General features: G+C 38.9%; 2 protein-coding genes across 4 annotated transcripts in view; both read left to right on the top strand.

The window, feature by feature from the left end:
- Positions 1-379: 379 nt before the first annotated feature.
- Positions 380-6883, top strand: vps25 (vacuolar protein sorting 25 homolog). The gene is made up of 6 exons (XM_046068672.1): positions 380-488; positions 2496-2641; positions 3558-3611; positions 3744-3832; positions 5620-5695; positions 6061-6883. Exons 1-6 carry the CDS (start codon positions 442-444, stop codon positions 6171-6173), a joined length of 525 nt encoding a protein of 174 aa, XP_045924628.1. The 5' UTR covers positions 380-441; the 3' UTR covers positions 6174-6883.
- Positions 6884-7299: 416 nt separating this feature from the next.
- Positions 7300-23293, top strand: part of wnk4a (WNK lysine deficient protein kinase 4a) — a 44767-nt gene continuing 28773 nt past the window's right edge. For 2 of the 3 annotated variants that reach the window (XM_046068663.1, XM_046068661.1), the window contains exons 1-2: positions 7300-7818; positions 8092-8761. In XM_046068663.1, the coding sequence (XP_045924619.1) occupies positions 8129-8761 (633 nt within the window). In that variant the 5' untranslated portion in view covers positions 7300-7818; positions 8092-8128. The remainder of the gene's footprint in view (positions 7819-8091; positions 8762-23293) is intronic. The other variant, XM_046068662.1, reaches the window with a different exon arrangement.

Below are 23293 nucleotides of genomic sequence, written 5' to 3'. Positions count from 1 at the left end.
TCAGATCAGCCATTGTATTCAGGTTTTTATACACTGCTTGCTTTAATGCCTGCTGGTTTTATATTTTGATTATTCAGTGATTAAACCCTGGTCCTGAATGAACTTGAATAAAAACGCTAAACTTAATTCTCAAGTAATGCACAAGTATCTCCAAAAGTACAGTAGTTAGGTAAATGTACTTAGTTACTTCCCACTGTTGGTAATTCATGTAAGTAAGTTTCATAATGTTTTAAAAACATTTTTGTAATAATTTTTACTTAATATAATTTATTTTTCAAATATATATCCGTTGTTTTTTAGTAACATTTTTTGTATAAATATTTATTGATATTACGGTATGTATTTATTTGTGTATGGTATATCTGTGTAGATAGTCGGAACCATTTGAGAGGTTGTACTCGCTTCCGGAAGCTGTCAGCTGTGAACACCGCATCAACTGAAATGAGTTTTGAGTGGCCCTGGCAATATAATTTCCCACCGTTTTTTACGTAAGTCAACTTTTTCTGAACCATATTTAAGGGAGAGTTTTAAAAGAATAACTAACCCTGCTTATTAGCCTCCATTGTTTGTATATTATTGAATCGAAGAGTATTGATTTGCGAGATACCATCATGTTAGCCGGCTAACTGGCTAAACAAAACAGATTGCTAGGGAAGTGGCTTATTGGTAAAGTTTATGTAAGAGCTCCACTTGTTTTCATTCAGCGACTCATTAAGGCTCAACCGGATGCGAATATTTATACACATTAAGTTAACGTCCAGTTAATTTATGGTGGTGTTTGTAAGTTTAGAGAATAAGTTTAGCTCTTAGCTCTAGCTAGCTGTTTTGATAGCCAGCACTGCCCCAACTTGTGCTGTCAGCTACCTAAACACCGATATAATACTTACATGAACACCAACTATTAACCGGTGTTACGGTTACTAATGTGACTCATCAGATCCTGTAACCTGGCTTGAAATTTCAGCCGTAATGCCACTGTTTTTTTCATGGTCACACATATTTTAAAAGCTATAGTTGTGCCTACAGATATAAATGTAACGTACAAATAGGGTTACAAATTTTGCTAGCTCTTTAAAGATGTGTGACCCCTTAATAGTTGGGTAGTGGCACAACTTACGATAGCTGAGACAGTAGTTGATCCTCCAGGGTCACAGATTTCAGTGTAACATTGGCTAGACAATGCCAAGAAGACCTCAGACCTTTAACATTTCAACAATTCTTCCTGGTACAACCTCTTACAACCAAACATAAAACCAAACTCTTCCGCATGATAAACCACTGCAGTAAAATAATCGGCTCACCACAAACCCCCTTATGTGAACTGTACAACTGCTCTGTGATCAGGAAGGCCACCTTGATCACATAGGACCCTTTTCACCCCCTTCACCACTCCTTCAGGCAGACAATATAAAGTTCCCCTGGCCAGGAAAAACACTTAAAAGAAATCTTTCATACCTTCTGCAATAATCACTCTGAACAACAAAAATTTTTTATGTAGGTTTTAAATGTGCATTTTAAGTTTGTGTTTAAAATGAGCCTTGTTGAAGGAGAATTTCTGTCACTGCTTTGGGACCGACGGTAAATTATCTATCTAAGACTGATACCAAGTAAACACAAGGAACATAATAATTCCCCATGTGCTGATAACGAGTTTTAACTGTGTGCTCTGTTGGTAAATTAGTGCACACTGCCAACCAATTGAAATGACTGTGACTGTGCATGATAATCGTTATTCTCAGAAGTGTTTTAAGTTTCTGTAGAAATGCCAGTGATGTAAATCACTGTTAATGTTCGATAAGTGCGTTGACTTTTACCTGCTGCGGTCCCTTTTCCTCAGAAATGCTGATGATTCTGTGTAAATTATCACAAGATACTGTAAATTAACATCAAATTGTAGACCTTGGCTTCAAGAATTTGTTCCCATTCAGCCACAAGAGCATTAGTGAGGTCCAACACTGATGTTGGGCAATAAGGTCTGGGTCACAGTCAGCGATCCAGTCCATCCCAAAGGTTTTGGATGGGGTTGAGGTCAGGGCTCTGTGCAAACCTGGGGAAACCATTTCTTTGTGTCTTTATAGATAAAATAAGCAAATCTGAATGCTAATCCAGTGAATTGAATACCTAAAAAGATGCTTCTCTTGCTCATTGATGTGCCCAAAATCATCTAATTCAACTTATGATATTTCACAGATAGCTGCCTTGTATATAAAGAGTTTAGCAAAATCTCTGTCTCATCTGCTGGTATATATTGTCATAACACCCGAGCAACATCACAGGAATGGTCTGGTTTGGTTTTATTATGCCATAAAAAAATACACATATCACACACAAAAAGGAAAAAAAACCCCAAAATCATAAGATACAAAGTAAATCCATCATTGTACTTGGATGTGCAGAAACACAAGTAATAAGTAAAATAAATATGGTGTTTGTTTGTGTTTGTTTGCCTAATAGCAGTTGTACTTGACGTCTTTTGCTTATCTCTTTGTGGACAGGCTACAGCCCAATGCTGATACAAGACAGAAACAGCTGGCGGCATGGTGTTCGCTGGCTCTGTCTTACTGCCGGCATCGCAAGCTCTACACCCTGGACGTCATGGAGGCTCAGGAAAGCCCTGTGTTCAACAACAAGAAGATAGAAAGTATCCTAACAGTCCACATGTGGTCCAGTCAAGGCTGGCATTTTACCAGAACAGATTAAACTTGATCCAAGAACTTCTGTATGAATTGTTGACTCTGAAACACCATTTTCAAATCCGTTTTTCCTCTGTTTGCTTAGATTATTTGATTTTGGATGGCTAGTTAAGGGTTTATATGCTGCCTCTTTATTGGGATATACAATTACACTTAACTCGCACATTAATGTTACAATCTGAGCAGGTTTTAAATGTGTTTTAGAGCAGTGCCACCTCACTAGCTGACCTCCACAATGCTGCAGTTGCCTGTGTTAAATTAAATTTTAAGTCACTTTATTTTGAGGTTCTCGTCTTGATTTTGGTGAATATCAACAGCTTCATATCAACATGAACACATTTTCTGTGGTGTACTGCAGTTAATGGGCAACGCCACCGATTTTACACATCATATTCTGATGACAGGTCTCAGGGAGTAACGTTACTACTTTATATGTGAAACTAATTTTACAACTGCAGACATATTCCTCAGACATAGCCTCAAGGGATGTCACTTGAGTCAGTGTTGGTTGGCACTGAAGACTACAAGTTTGAGAATGAAATCTGGGGGTGCGGAGTGTGTTTACCTGACCCCTGTAGCTCTTCGTCTGCTGGCCTTGAGGCAAAAGACCCGAAGCTACATTAGCAGCTAGTAGCATAACACACCCAAATCTGGCAGCAGGTTTTGACAAGGAAGAACAATGAGTTGGAAATAAAAGATGATATCTTTGGTTCTGCTGAATCGATTTTGATTCTTTTTTTTTAAAAAGTTTTCCATTGTGAGTTTTTAAATTGTGTATTTTTTAAATGTCTCTTATGTATGTGCTGAGAGGAAGATACAGTCTTCTAGACATTGATTGGATCCCCTTCCTTAACTGAATTTCAGGAAAACTGTCAATGGAAGCAATTCAAGTTGTGTTTGAGGAATTGAGGAAAAAAGGTAAGTTTTGTTCTGTCTACATGTTTGTGCAGTTTTTAGATTAAGAATAATTATCTCATTTGTCTCTCTCTGAATTAATTTCTACAGTCATGAAATTGTTTTTTTTTTTATAATTATGTTGTTTCACCTCAGGCAACCTCGAATGGTTGGACAAAAACAAGTCTCGGTGTTTAGTCATGTGGAGACGACCGGAGGAATGGGGCAAGTTAATATACCAGTGGGTGAGTCATCAAACTTAACACACACACACACACACACACGCGCGCACACACACACGTTAGGGCTGATTAAGGAAAAATGGGAAGAAGAAAATGTTCTCTAAAGCAATAAATAAGTGGTAAATTTTGAAAGCAGTGTAATTTGCTCCTATCAGATCATGTTGTTCAGTATTACAGTATTATTGCGCTATGGTATTAAAGTCTCTAATAATCACAGTTTAAGTGTACCCCTTTTAAAATCCAAGTTACCTGGTGCAACATTTTTATATTGCTTGTGATAACAAACCACAAGAGAAATAAAGAATCACTTTCCACAATTACTGCGTTCATGTGTATTTTAAATAACTGGGTTACAGCTTTCTGGAGTAACCTGAATTCTTAAATAAATAGGAGAGCGGGTCTAATGTCATAATAGATATACATGATTAGAAAAAACAGATTTTCAATTTTAGGTATACACGTGTGCAGAACAAGACTTCAGACAGGTATAACTAAGTATCACGGTTCCAATCTACAGTCAAACTAAAACAGAAACTAACAAAAAATAGTCTCCTTAAGTCTAAATAAATCTGTTATTTCCGGGTACAGAACATTTAACTGTCAAATGTATACACATTCGGGCTGTAAGCAAAAGCTTAGCGCTCTCACTTAAGAACTGTCAGCCCTCTGATACACATACAAAAAAAATCAGGAAGCAGCTTACTGTATCACTACAATAGTGAAAATGCATACTGTATGTAAGTAATGCAGTTAATTATAAAAAAAACTATGCAGTACATATATATTAAATTATCTCATACTTCTTATGATTCTTCTTACATATTGGTCAGGCTAGCTTTTAGCACATGTATTGTCACAGTAATCACTAACTACTAAAGTTGAAATGGAAACATATGCTAATGTATTGGATAAACGGTAGAAATGTCCAGCTTCTGCCACTCTAAGCGGTAGTGGTGAGAATGTAAACATGACCAAACCTACAGGTGGAAAAACAGACCTAGGGTCACTATGTATTATTGTATAAAAAAATAATTCATAGTGGTAAATACCAGCCAATGTAAAATTAAATTCAAATGAGCACATAAAGAACATGACAGGTGTTGCTGATGAAGGGGTACATGAGCTCATCTGTTAGGACTGTGGGGGGTACATCAGACAAAAGCTGCTGTAGATGTATAAGCAATATAAACACCAGAGCGCCTGCAGAGTTATTCTGCTCTCACTCTGGCACTGCACATACACAAAATTAACATTCTCCTTCCTTTCTCACTACAGCACCAAAAGTGTATTAATCCGCAGCTGAAAATGTAATAATAATGCAATAAATGCACCATTTACTCCTGTTTAAGGAATGTTTGCTAAAACCTACAGTGCTCAGCTATTTAAGGAAATTACTGAACTATTGTAATATGAGTACGCTTTTACCAGAGGTGACTGTGGAGCGAAGTATTGAGAGATGGACTAAAGTCTTGTTTGTTTGGTCTTCATCATGGGATTTGTTGATGACAATAAATATATAGGTTTTCACCAGTTTTATGCTCCGACAGGGATGATCAAAAATAGCCAACACGTCGAGTCCCAGCTGGATGATTTACCATGACCCAGAGTTCTGTCTGATGAAGACCTAGAGTTTGTCAAAACATTAGTTGCTGCACCTTATTAAATGCTCTATTTATAACCGTGTGCTCCAGATCTCTGTCTGTCCTTGACTGTCGGAGAAAATAGCTAATATCAGAATTAAACAACTGTTTTCCTCAGAATGACTTTATTATTAATCTCTAACATTTTAGGTTTCCAAAAACGGTATGATCAACTCTGTGTTTACACTTTACGAGTTGTCCAATGGCGAAGACACAGAAGGTGAAGGTATGGTGCCATTAAAATGTTAAAAAGATAAATAAGCATCAATACATTTTTTTCAGAATAACATATTGAAATGTAATCACTTAGAATAAGCACATGTAAAGTATAGACCCTGTTGGAGTCAGTGACATCTTTTAAATTGCTTCTAATAAAAAAGACTTTTATTAATGTGAGTTTTAATATCCTTTTTTTTTTTCTTGCATTTTTTCTCCTTTTCTTTCCTGATTAATTTTAATCGTAGCCCTGCAATGTTTGAGTCTTGAGTTTCCCATGAAAAGCCCCTTGTAACTTTGTTTTAAAAGGTGTTCTATAAAAAGTTTATTATTCTTATTGTACTTTCTGACATAAACTGTAATCTGTTTCTCCAGAGTTCCACGGTTTAGAAGAATGGATGCTGCTGCGCTCGTTGCAGGCTCTACAAACAGAAGGCAAAGCAGAGATCATCACCATGGAGGATGGAAAGGGGGTCAAATTCTTCTGAAACGGTGCTGGAATAACACACACACACTCTGTCTGGGAGCCCTCATGTTGTACCTTTTACTGGCACATTTTAAGATTTAGCCATGTAAGGCTACACATGGTGCACCTCAAAGACCCAGCCCAGAGGTTGCTGGTCCTGCAACTGTTGTTGCCTTTTGGTTTGCCCAAGTTAAAAGCCTTTTCTTATCGAAAGAGAACAAATATCATTTCAGACACTGTGTTTAAAGTTGTCACTCTTTCTGAGGTAACACTTAAACATGCAATGAGTCTTAACAGGGTAAACCCTATCATGTCTGAATACTCTTGGGGAAAATCTTTTCCCACCAGCTGTAACATTACTCTTTCTTTATTGTAAATACGACTACTTTTATCCCAGTTTGCCCTGTTAACACAGTTCCTCTGTATAATTAGCTGTGGACCATTTGCTCGGCTGTTGTTCCTCTGTTCCAACCAGACATCCCAAAGAAATCCCACAACACCAGGGGGAATTTTTATTTTGAGAATACATGCTTCCAGAAGAGGAACATCTCAGACACTCGCCACCAATCCTGGCTTGACTCGGCTGAGTGTAATAATAGTGGACTTCATAGATTGCTGTCATCCTATTATTGTGCAGTAGCTACTGTGACACTCCTGTTATCCTCTCTCTCTACCTATATTCAACCTCATTTTTTCATACCCTGTAGGAAAATAAACTAGAAATTTGCTACATTTGCGTGTTTTTGTTTCTTTAAGATGTCTTAAGGTCTTGAATTGTTTAGATGTGTGAAAAACATGAATGTCAGCAGTGCCCCAGAGTGTGCAGACGTGCAGAGTGGAACCACAGTGATGGAGATGTTATGCTCCCTACAGCTGTACTGAAGACTGCATACGGGATGGTCTGCTCACGTTATATGCTGTGTCCCTGCCGGTGTGGATAATACAGCTCCATCGAATCCTGTGTGTGTGTTTTTGATAACAGCTGGTGTGTAGCTTGTGGGACAGGTGGGGCCAGTGTGGCCTTGGCTGATAAAGGTGTCTTGTTTCAGCAGCAACAGCTCCAGCGGTGTGGCTCCCCCTGCAGGTTAGCCCCGCACGCTGCACACCTCCCGTCACTCATCAGTTATATCTAAATTCAGGGGAACTAGAGAATTTGTGCTGTTTAATGACGGACCAATTACAAGCGGGGGGCCTCCTGTTCTGCTACTTTCTGCGCACAGTCAATGACGCCTGTGGAAAGACCAAAGTCTGGCACCTGTCCAGCTTATCGATACAAGGAACATGTTTATGGGTCCTCTCTAAAACACTGCTTTTCTTTTACATCTTATGCAACTCACAATTTAGATTTTAAAGACATTCCACAGATCGTTTTGGACATCAATTAAGTGTAAGAAATCAAAAATGAAACACATGCAATTGCAAAACTCATACTGTAGCTAATTAGCCCCTCCGGGGGTCTTACTAGCGCGCCAAAGCTGCGAGGGGCGGAGTTGGGAGCGCGCACTCGGAGCGCACTGGACGCACAGCCCTCCGGAGGTCTGTTGATATAGGCAGCCTCGTCCTTTCACTGGAGGTTATGGCTGTAGACTTTGCAAAGAGAGAAGGACAACTCGGATTATTTGACAGGAACAATGCGTTTATGAGATTTTACGCAGCGGCTGTGATGAGTAAGTATATTTTTATTACTTCTATGCGTTTTAAAAAAAACAAAAACAACATATACCTAGAATATAGTTCCACGGTTGATTCTTGCTACAGGTAAAGGTAGCTCCGATATTATAGATGGGCTATGTTAATCTTGTGTTGTTAGTCATGTAACATACCTGTTATTTTGTGGTCAGCCTCTGTATTAAGCCACTGACTTCATTGACATCATGGTAAAATAACTAGGAATTTAAAGTAACTGTGCTCTGTTGTCCTAATGCCATTTCCACATGCAGGCTGTCAATCAAGAAGGTGTTGAACCTGTATACTACAATGTCACACGCACAGGTTGAGATACCAGGACGCGGCTTCCCTGGCCTCTCTGTGGATATGACCGAAGACTGCTTATCCCGGGTCCCATCCGTGCTGAGGACGCACGGTTTGGGCGCACGGAGAAACTCTTATGGGTTGCAAAAAATTACTATGGACATCGATTCGCCTCTATACAGCGGCGTCCTTTCCAAAGCTTTGTCCTGGTCGGCTGAGAATATTCTAACACTGCCCGAGTCCCGAGCAGAGGATGAGAAAACCGACGACTCTCCACCGTCGCAGTCCCCCGTTTCCAGCCTCGGCACCAGCTCCAACACGCCCCCCAGCAGCCAGGACCCCGACGCTGGGTCTCTGAGTGGTAACTGGGATCCCGTCCAGAGATCCAGCGCACAGGACGCGAGCTCTGAGTCTGAAAATGAACTTCAGAATAAACAACACAAGATCTTGTCTCGCATCACTTTTAACACTCAGTGGGAGCAGGAAGAGAAAGACGACCTGGAGACCGAGGCGGTGGCAACCTCGCCCGATGGAAGATATCTCAAATTCAACATAGAGATTGGAAGGGGGTCTTTCAAGACGGTCTATAAAGGACTGGACACAGAGACAACAGTGGAGGTGGCATGGTGTGAGCTACAGGTAGGATGGCTTCTTTTATATTTCACTGTAGACCAAAACTTTTACTTGTCAGTTTGGGTAAAAAAATATGCACAGGAGATTTTGGAGGATTGCTGATAAAAGCAATGATACATTAAGAATAAAATTAACCCCCTTTTTGTAAATGCACATGCCAAAAGTTTACCCTGGATATTCTGGCAGGTATAGGTTGATTCCTTCCCTGCTTTCCTGCCCCACACACCTCTAATCCCTCACTCGGGCCATCAGAGTTGATGTGAAGCAGCTAATCTGCTGAATATTGTTCCTTGCTGACCTTGAGTTGGGCAGTGTCAGGCCTGTTCATGCTAACCCAGGTCATCCTGTCAGCACTCAGCTCCAACTGAACCACTCTGCCTGCCATGATCCCCTCTAATCTCTGTTTTCATTAACAACCACTGAAACCAAGGCTAGTTCTCTGAATGCCTCACGTGCAAACTATGAACATCCCAGAGGCAATAGAGAATTTATATTCTATGATGATGTTCCATAAGTATTTGTGTGAGATAGTAGAACCATTTGTGCTTTGAAATGTTTCCACTCTGCAGGGCAGGACTAAGATCTGTGAGAAAATGCCTGGCTTCTGGGTTTTGATCCCATGTAGCATGTAAACACCACAACTGAGACAAACCAACTATAGTTTCACACATACTCTTTCTGTCTGTCCAGTTCTGATAGAAACATATAGAGATGATAGAGATGTCAGTCCTTTTTTTATGCTGCTGTGTTTGGCATACAGCCCCCAAACAGCCTGGGTAACAGCTGCCACTTATCTTGCTTACATGGTTTGATAGCACAGTGGAGGATTTAAAGATTTAAGCTTTAAGTCCAACCTTAACATTTGCTGTTGTGTGTGACGTACGTTGCTATCAGTATCTGGCAGCCTTATAAGCCTTCTTAGGTGCAAAGTTGTGCCCTCATACCCTCTAAACCTCAAATTAAACTCTGTGCCACTGACATTGGGCTACAAACACACTGGCGACAATCTCTTTTATTCTGATTAGTCCGATCCTAAAGATGTTAGAAGTTGTTTTAGACATTGCTGCGCATGAAAGCACCGTCTCATTTTGCTCAATAAACGATGCACAGAAGTAGTCTTTTTCTTGAATTTAAGCTCTGCAGGAGGAACTGGCGCACAGACAGTCAGGGATTATACAGGGTGAAGTGAATCTGTCCCCAGGGCTCAAGCTCCAGGACTAGCAGGTTGGGGCGGCTGCCTCAAAGGCCCACCTGTCGGTTCACACAACAGGTGTCTGTTTGGGGGGAGGTGGAAACAGTCACTCCCAGACTGTGGGAGACAGATGTGTCTTTACCTGCACTGTTACAACACCACAGTTGTGGATGTTTAACACCCTCAAGTCAAACACAAGGCTGGGGGTAATGTTCATCTGACTTTTAAAGCATACCCTGGCTTTTAACTTTGTGGAGTGAAAAGTGAGACACATTGTGCTGCGGCTCTTTGGCCTGGGGCCATATTAGAAACAAGCATGCTATTTCATCTTTTTACCTCAGACATGGGCACAGTTAAGCTCCTTAATCACTCCTAATAAGCTTAAAGGGGGCCATTGTTGATATGGTTACTGTTGTGATATGTTCACCTCAAAGACACAGACTCAGCTGCAGTCACATTTCTTCACTGAACTCACCACCGCATACTCCCCATGTGCCCTTGATTGCTGGAATGAACACAAAAGCTGGCTGCTGGTGTCTAAACACCAGTTAGAAATGCCTTAATCTCTTTTAACTATGTTTTAACTAGGCTATGTATTACAGGGCCAGAGCTGTAATCTGCAGGCATTTATGGTCAGCTGTTCAGATTGTGAGGAAGGGGTCCAACATCTGCTTTACCCGATTTCCACTAATATAGATAATTTGAATTAATCACAATTTGTACTGAGACACTCACAGGTATTCTCCTGTGTGCAGTATATTGTTTGGGTTGTTACACTGAACACAGGTCTGTCTGGGCGGTGTCCACTGGAACTAGCACACAAGAAATAAACAATACATTTTTATTCTTCCATGACATGTAATACCGAAGCTCAGCCAGGTCAGTATAAATACAAGACAGGGCTCATGTTGCTTCTCACAAACCTGATATTAAGGCTATCACATAATAGAAAAGAAACCACTCACTGGAATCCAAGCTACTTTAAGATTATACTAGCAATGATTGGACCCTACATAGATCTTCCTGAGGCAAACCACTGTCATGAAAGAAATGAAATATGTCTAATGCCTGAAGAAACCAGTCTGTCGCTGATACAGATGTTCAGGGTGCAGGTACTCTCCCATTATATTCTTGTTTACTAACATTTTGTGGATGTATGCATATATTTATACTGCTACTAACACATGCACATATTGTTATACTGCAGTAAAATGATAAGACAGTGAATGATATGTCGGCATGGACAGTATTATCAGCTCATTGTAGCTTATCACAGATATAGCAGTACCAGCTTGTATGTTGACTGATTTAATAAATGTCAGTACAGAAATGTTTACAGTAATTTTGAAACAGTTTTCCAATTGAAAATAAGTCCAACAAGTTTTTATTTAACTGTAAACTGACATGTTTTGACGTTTTTTAAACCTTTCAAGTATTTTGCCTTGATCTGCCTAAAAATCCAGCTTTTGGTTGGTCTCAATAGATGATTATTTCCACACCCATTGGCTTTGTTCAATAATCTAGACATCCTTCCTTATGTAATGTACACATGCTTAGTGAATAAGAACATTTCGTCCTTGTAGCTCCAACAAATGAAAAGAAAGCTGTGTTATTAACGGGACATTGGCAAAGCTTACTGACAGAACAAACTACATTTTGTAACAAACTGTACCTGACTCTTGGTCCAAATGTATTAAATTATCCTGAGAGCTGTTTCCTCTTTTGGTTGTTTCTGCCACACACATTTAAAATATTTATTAATGTCAAACCTGCAAATGTAAGTCCAAATGTCAAACTCTTTGTCCATCCCCAGTGAAGTTTTCTTTGTGTAGTTTTCCTCTGTAGTTGTCACTGACCTCTAAATCATTACCCACATCTCCAGTTTTTCTACAATTTAGATAAATATAATGGAGCTAGATAAATGGAATAGTCAGTAAGTCAAATAATATTGAAATTCAGTCTGATTATCAGGCCAATTTTATCACACATTTACAGTAATTAAGACATTGAGGATACTGTAGTGGAATAAATTCAGCACAAAATTTAGAGCTTTAAGGACACGTGGTTGTAAGTTTAGAGCTGTTAAACTCCCCAGGTGGCAGCTACTTAGCAACCCTTCCTCCCACAGGACCAAGGCTGACTCAGGTATAAACTGGGCTTTGGAGGAAATGTAGAGGTGATAAAAAATGGATGAGCCACTGTATGGTGCCATCCCACTTCCATTCATCTGAGGCAAAAAAAAAAGAGTCCTGCTTTATTTGCTACAGTGTCATTGTCACTGTCATTGTCATTTCTGCTTGCACAAAACTGCAATGAATGTGAAATCAACCATCGCATGGAATCGTGAGCATGAAGCTTTTATGCAGCGCAACTGACTGTGAATCCAACAGTGAGCTAATTAATAACAGATAGGAATGAGTGCACTGATCCACACATCCTTTTTTTTTGTCAAGCCCCTTTAAAGGGCCTCTGTTGCACAATACCTGATCTTGGACAGCTTCCAGCTGTTTCCTCCAGCCCACAGCAGACACTTACTTTATACTCTCATGTTTCATTTTTAAACCTAAAACCGACACACATTGTTTAATCATGCTCCGTGTAAACAGATTCAGCATACCACCTCTATTTTCAGCGCGGTCAGTGTTTATGAGGGCCATGGTTAAGGCTAGATCAGCTTGGGTGCATTTAAAAATACTGCAGCAACCTAAACCAATTAGCCAGTTCATTGGATGCATAAATACAGGCTACAAGACAGTTTTCTGATGATAATGGCATACCAAGTTGTAAAAGTTGGTGCAAGGTTTTGTATGTTTTTGTCTAACCCTCTCTTGCAACTCATAAAACTCTCTTGTGCCTAGTGTGGGCTATTAATCAGTTGTTCATTGGTGCTGCTTGGTATAAATGGATTCCTTCAGTGCAGAGAAGGTTGGCACATTGATTTTAACTGCAGAATCAAGTCCAGCATACATACAGTATCAATTTAGTAAAAAGTAGAGGCAACCGCAAGTATCAAAGGATCACATGTGTGAGGTAAAGAAGATATAGTAAATTATGGCTTTGGTATTTTTTGGTTCCAAGTGAAATGTGTCTTAAGCGCTTAGTCTCGAAAACTGTCAAGCACTCAAAGTTGACACTGAATGTCTGGTCAGATCCAGATTGTTCCTCATTTAAATCATAATTTTGCCTCTTTTAGGTTGTATTTTATGCAGGTATAGTTCGGGCACGGCTGCTTGTGTTTAGGTAGCTTTTAAAGGAATAGTTTGACCTCTTGGGAAAATCGCATTCTTGGCGAGAGTTACATGTGAAGCTGTACATGTAATATGAAGCCGCAGCAGGCAGGTGCTTAGCTTATAGCATGCAAACTCAAACCAGGGAGAAACGGCTAGCCTGTCTTTACCTACCTACTGATTTTACTGACTATTTTTTTTACAAATAGCAAAGTGTCTGAAATGGTTGAACTTTGGCCTCTTTTGTTAAATTATAAAAAAGAGTTTTTCTTGAAAAGCATGTTTATATATGTCAAAGTAAAGAATAAGCACCCAGCCCATGCCATCATTTAGTTTCAGCTTTGTCTGTCTGTATTAGTGCTTTAATAACTAATACACAACTGTTTAATAATCAATGAATAAATTCAATCACTCATTCCAGGTTCTCAAATTTAGTCGTTGCTGTGTTTTTGTATGCCATTAATAACTATCCTTGGGTTGTTCTTAACATGTCATTTTCACTATTTTCTGACATTTTATATACTAAATCTGAAAAAAAACATCCACAAATTAATTTATAATACAAAGAAATATTATTTTCAGAGCGACTATGTATGTTTAAAAGTCACTAGTTTAAAGGAGACAGAGTTACCTAAAGACAAATGAAAGGAGGAGGGGTGGAAGGTTTTCATCACCCCTGTAAGAGCTGGAACCATTACTGTGGTGAAAATGGGCTCATTGGGTAGCTGCACTGTTTACATTTTAGCTCAGAGTTTTAAAGCTCATATAATAGCACTGGATTAAATGAAAGCTGTAAAACCTTATTAACGTCTTGCTACTCTGGTCTGCACAGTTTGAATTCTGAGTTATGAGGTTAAACAACAAAGCATAATTCTAGTTTGGCACAAACCCTAGATTTGTGTTGCTACTCTCCCATGCTGACCTGGGCCTCATACAAGCCTGGCTGTGTGACTTTTATCTGAATGTTGCTAGTGTTCAGTGACATAACCCAAGATGTTAGGTTCCTATCAGTTCTGCTGTGGCCAACATCAACACTGTCTTTCCTCGGAGGGCCCTCAGTGCAGCGAGATCCAGTGTATCAGGATCTCTGAGGAGAAAGTCAAGGAGGTCTGCATTTGCACATGGCAGCACTCCAGTCTGACTTGAGGGCTGTTGGTTTGCATTAGCTCTGCACAGTCCTAAAAGGAAGGCCACTCTGTGTCACCTATAAAACTTATACTCTACTAAATGTGCACACTCATTTGGTGATTGCCCTGCATGATACAGCCTGTCTGTAGACAGTATGCAGTCAGTGCTGAAACTAGATTAACAGTGTCTCATTGGCTGCTGTTGATAGTATGTCTTATTTAGGGTGGATACTGTTAGGTACAAGCTGGAGCAGCATGGTGGCTCTGTGTTCAGTTGCCTGGGGCCATTTGGTGTGTTTGTGTGTTTCTAATGGAAACTAAATTTTATATAACTGTCGTAGCCCTGTGATAGACTACACCTAATCATGCTAGGGAAGGCCGCAGCCCTGCTCAGTGACCCTTACCAGGAAAAATAGATGGGTGGATGGTACAAACCACGCAGAAGCCTTTAGGTGTTAAAAATAGAGCCCGACCGATATGGGATTTTTAAGTCCGATACTGATTTTGATATTTAAGGATTTTAAAATCCGATTTTTTTATTCCACTTTATTTTAACAAATGCATAACATACACAAAGATTATTCCTAACATTGGTTGTTATGTTGAGACCTCACCAAGATTCCATGACCATAATGCAGTTTAAAAAGAAACTTTGTTGTTTTTAGAAATAGAGTCAAAGGAATAAAACTACAGAAAACATTTTTAAAATATACTACTACTACTAGAAATACTACTTCTAATGACCATTAAATTAAATAGTGTATGTATTGTGGCGGCCAGCGAAACAGAAACTATAAAAAATACCTATATATTGCTACTACAAAAAATCATCTCTCATGTCATTCTTATCATAATAATGATAAACAGGGCTCTCCTACATAGGCAAATAATTATATATAGATATTTTGTCATGCAGTAGTTATTACCTTACATAAAATCTGCCACATTGACTACTTTCTACACCTAGTTTATTACCAGCACTCTGTTAATTCTATCCAAAGCTACAGAAACCATTTCCTAACACACTTCTGGCTCTATGATACAGTGACGCAGAGGAAACGGTGCCCTTGAATTTATCTAATACTACATGACTGTCTACAACGAGGACCTGCAACTGTGTGTTAGATACTTGTTCAGCTCACGTTTATTCACAAGTTCCGTCTGGTTTAATCATTTCTGACACGCCGACTGTAACTAGAGACACTACAGTTTAATCTCTCGTTAATGTTAGCCTTCTCCACTTATAAACATGGCGTTAGCTTTGAGGCTAATTTAGCAACAGGCAGCGTTATCTGCTGTTGGCGATGTTAGAAAATATTTAGAAGTAATAAATTAGAGAGAAATGGGAGGACCGGTTGCTAGAATTGCCACACTGTTTCAAAAATAAATCTACACTCCCGTCTGTCAGCAGCGTAACCTCCTCTGTAACATTAACGTTAAACACACTGCTGAGCCTGGAGAGGGCAGTGAAAAATGAGGGGGTTAGCAAGTCTGGTCTCCGAAGAGGAAAAGTGATGAGGGCTATTTTTATTAAGTCATGTAATTGACGTGACAAAAGACCAACTCACCGGTAACACTGAGCTACCAGGAGCTACTCACCGTAGCTCCGGTCAGCTGACGTTTTGTTCTGTGATGCTGCAGTGTTATCAACAGAAAAACTGCAGCGCGCCTTCTTGTGGGCAAACTATGCAACACTGATGACATGAGGGAAGGATCCGACTCTCTGTTTCTCTTTTTTAATAGTCCTATATCGGCTGTTATAAACACCGATGCAGATATATCAGCAAGTAGCTTATATCGGACAAATATCTGCAAATCAATAAATCGGTCGGGCTCAAGTTAAATAATCAGCGTTTCTGTAGTCTTGCAAGCGTATTTAATTTAGTACCAGATGTTTTTCCATGATAAATGTTTTTTGTAGTGTATTTACTTTATAGTAAGTATGTTTAACCTTGCAATGGCTGTCCATGTAAAATGAGTAACATTTAATTTTTAGTAAGCAAATCTAAATAAAATGCTCCTGTGTTATGTGAAAGACAAACTCTCACAGTATTATTTTCATTAAATGTATTCAGACATACAATAGCTTGTGGTTTGAGTAAGCTTCTGTAAGTTTTGATTAATAGAAAGCTAAACATGATATCTTAGATAAGTGAGTTTTGGTCAGACTACCGAGACGTGCAAACACAGTAATCTGACTTTCTGTTTGTTTTTCTATTATGTTTAAGGCCTTAACAAACATCCAGAATATTCTGTGAAGTCACAACAGAGAAGATCTAAAGATATTATTAACTTTGCATATTATATACAGTACATAGTATATCCTATGACAATAATGAAGAAATAGTTTCAGAATATAATAACTTTCATCTGTCAGCAGCACAAAGCTTCACAACTGGAGTTACATGTAACTCTGCCAACCACAGGCTGGGAACAGTAGGTGGAAAAAGCAGATTAGAAATTGGTTCTCCATCTGCAGTAATGACTGAGCTATTGTATTATACGTACACAAGTGTGCTGTTGGCAAAAGCTTTGTCTCTTCTGAGTCACCGCTTTTATAGGGATCCCTCTGTAGATCGATTCTTCATGTGAGAGATTTCAGCAAGTGGTCCAGGTTGTAATGTTTTCCATCTTCCAGTAATACTATTCTGGTGACCCATATTTTATACAGTCACTAGCTCTGCTTCATGTTTGTCAGACTGAGATCAATAGAGCGCTTGTTTCTTGAAACTAGGCTTTGTAGGTCCTTTCAAAATAACATCATTATCCATTTCTGTAGAGGAAACTTTTGTCTTTACAGTTATCACATTGGCTCTTTCTTTCAAAGGAGCACAAATAACATCTTACCGTATACTCTCTCCATTAAATAATTCAATCAGTAAAATGATTTAAAATCTCGTTTGCAATATTGTGTCAGTCAATGTATCTTGCGTTATTTCATGATGTATTCTGATCAGACACTTTTCGTTTTAGTCGCCTAAGCTCAAAACTGTTAATCTGTCGCTTTTTTGATCGATTAATTGATTTGCAAATTATTATAAATTATTCATAAATGTTCTTTATAATTTCTAAGAATCCAAATTCACGTTTTAGATTGCTTGTTTTGTGTGACCAACAGTATATATATTTAAGAAGCTGAAACCAGCTTGTTTGATTAACCCTCTATGGTACGGTGTTGCCTCTGGGCAACATACCCATTTTACCGCTACCAAACATCCCAAAATATGATGCATTACTTTAAAAGAGTTGCAGGGCCTTAATTACTTAAATATTTAATTGTTTATAGTTTGATTTTCTGTCTCTTGATTAATTTATCTAATCGAATAATTGTTTCAGCACAAGTTGAAGACTTTATTTCTTGCCAAGGACAGTCCAGTATTTTACAGTGTATAGGAGACTCAGTTGTGCGCTTGTAAACATGTCTTTTCTCCGCAGTAGGTGATTGCACGGCTGTTCCTTTACGTGACATGTGGTCACCCCTCAGTTTGGGCCCTGGAGAGGCCCAAGTCCTGCTTCCTAAACAAACCAGACCTCAAGCTTTAATAGCTGTTAGAGCTCTGAGGCCATAGTTGGTAAGACTGCTCCATGGGGTAACCTCTGGTCATTTCTAAACTGACCATGTGTGTCGGAGCGTGCAGGACGGAGGTGCCAGGAGTGTAAATGTGCTCCAAGTTGCCACGTGAGTCCTGTGATGAATCAGCCATTGGTGTACTGTACTGGCTCTGCCTGTTTGGGGCCCGTCAACTCGCAATACCCATCAACAAACACTGGAATGTGTTTTCTCAGTCAACAGAAAACATGAATTTGTGTTCCTCCCAGACTTGACCTGTGCTATCTTAGTTCACATTTATCTTAACCCTCGTTGGGTTTCTAAAGTGAGTGCTCACATTGATGCTCTTAAAATATTCAACATTTTGACTCTTTATTGGACAGAGTTGAGCAGCCAGTTGAGGATTCATAAATCTTTCATGCTGTTGCTTTCCGGTGAAAGGGCCACCACTTGCATACCATCACTTCGTAAACTATATCCGGTCCTGGTTGCCAGTTGCCAGCACTTGATAGCACATCCTTGTTTGTCAGTGTAACACTATGCAACTCCAGCCAGAGCTAAAGTGGAGTACAAATAAACTAGCTACCAAACACATTTTCAACAAGTAACATGTGCTCCATGTTTCATTTCAGTTAAATGTTTCATTTTGTTCCGTGTGCCAGACTTTCCCAAACACATCTTCACAAAACAAAACCTTTTTTGATTATGAAGTTAATAAATATTCCAGATATTTGGAATTTCAGTGGATATTCAAGGATTTTTATCAGCTTTATAAAAAGCAATATTAAAAAAGGCAAATGTGCCCAGAGATGAGAGCAGCTTCTCTGTTTGCTGGCTGTTGCTGAGCCTTGGGTCATAACAACTTCAAAAGGCTTTGCTTTAACACTCTCCTGGTCAGAGCTCAGTCAAATACTACTTCTCAACAAAGCTTAGCAGATTGTCCTGCTTGCAGTAGCAGATGTGTGGAAATTTCAGCATCAGGACAGTTCAAAACAGTGACAGCTTTGTAGAAAAACATACTTTTCTGGACTAGTGGCTCCCAAACTGAGGGTAAATTCTGCCAACAGAAATAAATGTTTTCTTTCTGTAACAATTTCTGATAAAGCACCCTTAATAAATGGTTTTAAAATAGGTTACTAATGTCTTGATGTCATGATTAATTAATCATTTACAAATACTTTATAAATGATTTATAAGCCATTTAGAATAATACATTTTGTGTGAGCTAGATTTAGAAAAATCCTTTTGGTTTATGTTTATCCTCCTCTGGTACGACAGTTATCCTCATCAGGAAAACTGACAACTTACCTCCTGCGAGAGCTGCAGAGACCCCTAACCAAAATCCATTTATTAACAACTAACATTTAGTTATTTATTTATAACTTGATGGATTGTTGTAAAAACTTACTTATAAATGACTTTTGTGACTGCAGATTTAATGGAATTATTTGAACGTGAGTAACCCACAAGCATGTATTAATGGTTTACCAACATTTATACCTGCATTAATTCCAAACAGAAAGACTAAATAGCAGCCAAAGCATTTTTTCACAACCTGGCAACACAAACACTACGTTTGACATTAGTTACAATTTATATGCCCTTTTATAAAGTGGTATTAATATTTCCTTTTTATAAAATGTTGTTTATTTTTCAAACTTTCTCCTTCATTCTCGTGAAATAAAGAATAGTTATACTTTTTCAAGCCTGCAGAAAATTATTGAAATTAAACAGTCTAATAGACTAAACGTTTAGGAACCCTCTGGTACTTGTTTTCTCCTTTTCTGGTTTGGCAAAAGCCACCTATGTGACACCCAAGTAGACTTAAACAATCTGTAAGAGCAAGTATGTGCAAATACTGTTTGCTTAAGGTCTTTACTGTAAAGAAAACGTCCGTCACAAGATCTAAGGAATAAGCCAGAGAGAGACATAGCTTTAACATGTGTCAAATATGTATTGTCATGAACTTGTTGAGGCCTGTTGCCTTTTAACGATTTCCAGATGATAATTATTGTGAACATTTTAAGATAATTACAGCTGAGGTTAATTCTTGTAATCAGATTGGCAGATGTACCCACCAAACTCCCAATGTCAACGATTAGATGTAAACAGCGTACTACAAGGCTGCTGTTAAAAATGTCAGAGGTAATTGCGAAGTGGTTGGGACAGTACAACAGTCTCATGTTCAGATAAAAAATTATCGCTTTTAGTATGTAATATGTTGCAAACAGTAGCAGATAAACCATTTTTATTACATTTTTAAATAAGACTTAGATCCCCCAAAAGCAGCAACAAAAATAATGACATGAACTCATGTATAATAAAATATTTACAGCCACATATTTGTTTTTTTTTTTTCAATTTCAGTAGTGGTTACTGATCAGAAAGGCCCGTCTGTTGTAAAGCTGTACACACACAGATTATTGTTTGTGGCTGCCACAGTTGCAGCCTGAGCATTTAACTCACTTCAGCCAGGTTTAAGAGCCCACAGGTTCGCCTTGGCCCTTTATAGCGGTAGAAGACGTAACTGTGACGGACCATGACAGACTGTTATATCCGCTGTGCCAATGTACCTAACACACAGTTTTCAATAATGGTCCTCAGAGTGCAGGATGAGGAACAGCTAAATATATGTTGTTTATTTATGGAAGAATCTCATCACACATAAACAGGTATGTTAGCTCAAATTCCAGCTTTCGTTTTGCAGAAACTTTCTATTTGTTAGGATTTAGTGGTTGAAATTGCAGATTGTTTGTCACCATGATAAAAATGTGGACACAATGTTTAAACTTTGGTCATCATAGACAGCATGTCATCATATTTGTACCTGATTACACAACCAATTTAGATTAAATGACCCATTACTAAACTCTTTCCACTCCTTTCCTGTTTCTTCAAGTCATCATGTTGACCCGAATGCTCTGCTGTATTTCTGAAAACAGAACTCTTACAGCCTGTATCCTCTAGGCTTCTTGTGATCTTTCTGTGGTTCTGGTGGTTTGCTGAAGAGAACAAAGTGTTTGTTCCATTCAGCCTCTTCTCTTCCGATGCCCATAACCTGAGAGAACCGCCCATATTCTCTCCCTTACAGCATTTCAATGCTTTCTTCCCTTGCAGGTTTATTTGATCAGGCTGGAGCAAGAATGTCCTCTCGCCTCCATTTAACTATGACCCGAGACGGTTCAGGGGTCAGCTGAAAAGTGACACTGGTCAAACTGGTCTTTAAACTGTTGCGTACATATCATCCAAGTTAAGTGTTAAGCTCACAAAGGGGGCATTGTTAATGAGTTTATATACACCATAACAAGCTGCCATGTAAGAAGCATAAACACACGGGTAGCGTGCAAGGAAAAGTTACCAGTTACTGTATTGTGCAATACAAATCTCAGTTTGAAAGGCAAGGGGATTATTTAAGAATAAGAAAGGTCTTTAAAGACCTGTCATTTAGTTAAGAAAGATCTCACAGCTCTCAAACAAGGTGATGTAATACTGAGACGACTCATACTGTTCAGAGGACAGTCTTGTACTTGTGCAAATATATTAGTGTGACGGAGTACTGTCAGAATGCACTTGGCCTGCCATACCAACAAGATTGGCTCTTTGGCGTTGTGGTCAGAGTTGCATGTTTGGTACCCTTTAGTTTCGTGTTCCAATCCAGTTAGGGTGACTGCTCTCGCCCTTCGCTACATAGAGCGAGACGATAAATTCCCAGGTCCCATATATTGGCCATTAGGTTTATTGCAAATAATTATTTTGGTGTACATGTGAGGCTGATAAGTAACAACAAAATGTCAGTGGAAATATACCGAAACTGTGTCACTGTTACATTAGGTAGTTTATCCACCACAGAACACTGACAAGTTGTTTTTTCCAACTTTTCAACTGTAAAATGCACTGCACAAGTGTATTTATGTTTATGTTATGTGTTCATGGTAAAAAAAGAGAAAAGAATTACACTCCCAAATATCGATATCGGTATTGGCCTCAAAAATCCAGTATCGGTCGGGCTAAAAAATAGACTTTTCACTATTGAAATATATGAGAGATGGTGAAATCCTGCATCTAGGTCTCTGTTACTTGTGCAGGTAATTAGCTGGACGCCAGGAGCCAGGTCAGGTAGTCAGTGTGAGAGCAGCAGTCAGAGGCTCAATCTTTAGGAGATTAATGGCTAACCTCCCTCTGCCCGCTCCATTTACACAACATGTCAGGCTTTCCTTGGAAAGAGCACAGTGACACCTCAGTTCTCACCTGTAAACATCTAAATGCAACACTGTACCAGTGTAAGTGCCTACGTGCGTGTTTATACGTAAGTGTGTGTCAGTCACGTCGAGTATGTCAGTCCTAGAGGTGTGAGGTCAGACTATTTTTTCTTTCTCTGTGCCTTTGGCCTCAATACCAGAGCTTGGCGAGTAAGTCGTCACTGCCTCTCAAGCCACGCATGTTCTCTCCTGCCTTGTCTGTCATCAGAAGGTCTCTGTGAACTCTGGTCTATATCTGCAGGGCTCTTCACTGTCAGCATCTGGAGCACAGGAGTTATGGCTTGTTAACAGCACTTTCAATAATATGTTAATGACTGGAAGAAGAAGAAGGGCTTACCTTTTAGTCCCTAAAAGGGTTCAAACAAAGGTCAAGGTAGATGGAAAGTTTGCCAGATGAATTAGATTATTACACAAAAAGCTTACTTATTCACACATTATGAACATAGTCTCATAGGTTGACTTGATTCCATTAACAATTGTTTTCATGATCAATCCTTCCCTAATTATTTCAATTGATGAATCTATTCTTTAGTCAGATAACAGTCTTTCCCAGAGCCCAAAGGTGACATCTTCAAATTTGTTTGTATTTTCTCAATGACAGCCCAAAACCCACATTTTAGAAATCTGATAAATCTCATTTCTCTGTGCCATTGAGCTCAATTTCTTTACTAAAAACTATTAAAAGCATATAAATAAACCACACTGTTGCATTGGGTGACATGTTCCTTACAACAGACATGGGGACTGTAGTTTATTTTGAGTTAATCCCACATTTACTGTCCTGCTGTTCTATAAATAGTCACTAGAGCACCAAATGTTACTATGCTGCTGAAAATCGTCCCCAACAATTGCACTGTTTACTTCTGTGTACATAATGTTTGATAAAAGCTACACTGCCCAGCTGTTTTAGGAAGTTGCTGGCTTTTTAAAAAACAAATTAAACTATACTTGTGAGCTGTTTTTTAAATATTTAAGGATGGGGTATATAGTGCCAGTAACACAAATTATCTTAACTTTTCATGTAGAGCAGAACTAGACTGTACTCTTTATAATATTATATATAATATTTATTAATATTACAAAATGGGGGAACTATTGACTTTTTGTGAAAATAAGAGAAATATAGAATAACACCAGACTTGTAGTTAAAAATAATTATTCGTTGAGTAATTTTCTGTCAGTT

This window comes from Micropterus dolomieu, linkage group LG14 (genome assembly GCF_021292245.1).
Source record: "Micropterus dolomieu isolate WLL.071019.BEF.003 ecotype Adirondacks linkage group LG14, ASM2129224v1, whole genome shotgun sequence".
Taxonomy (NCBI): Eukaryota; Metazoa; Chordata; class Actinopteri; order Centrarchiformes; family Centrarchidae; genus Micropterus; species Micropterus dolomieu.
The sequence above is the reverse complement of the archived record's forward strand: the minus strand, read 5'-3'. Positions and strand labels throughout refer to the sequence as shown.

Bases quoted from the DNA above. Each gene is read 5' to 3' on its own strand.
- vps25 (XM_046068672.1), top strand. From the start codon at position 442: ATGAGTTTTGAGTGGCCCTGGCAATATAATTTCCCACCGTTTTTTAC. The intron at 489-2,495 runs GTAAGTCAACTT...CTTTGTGGACAG, and splicing joins AATTTCCCACCGTTTTTTAC to GCTACAGCCCAATGCTGATA. The intron at 3,833-5,619 runs GTGAGTCATCAA...CTAACATTTTAG, and splicing joins GCAAGTTAATATACCAGTGG to GTTTCCAAAAACGGTATGAT.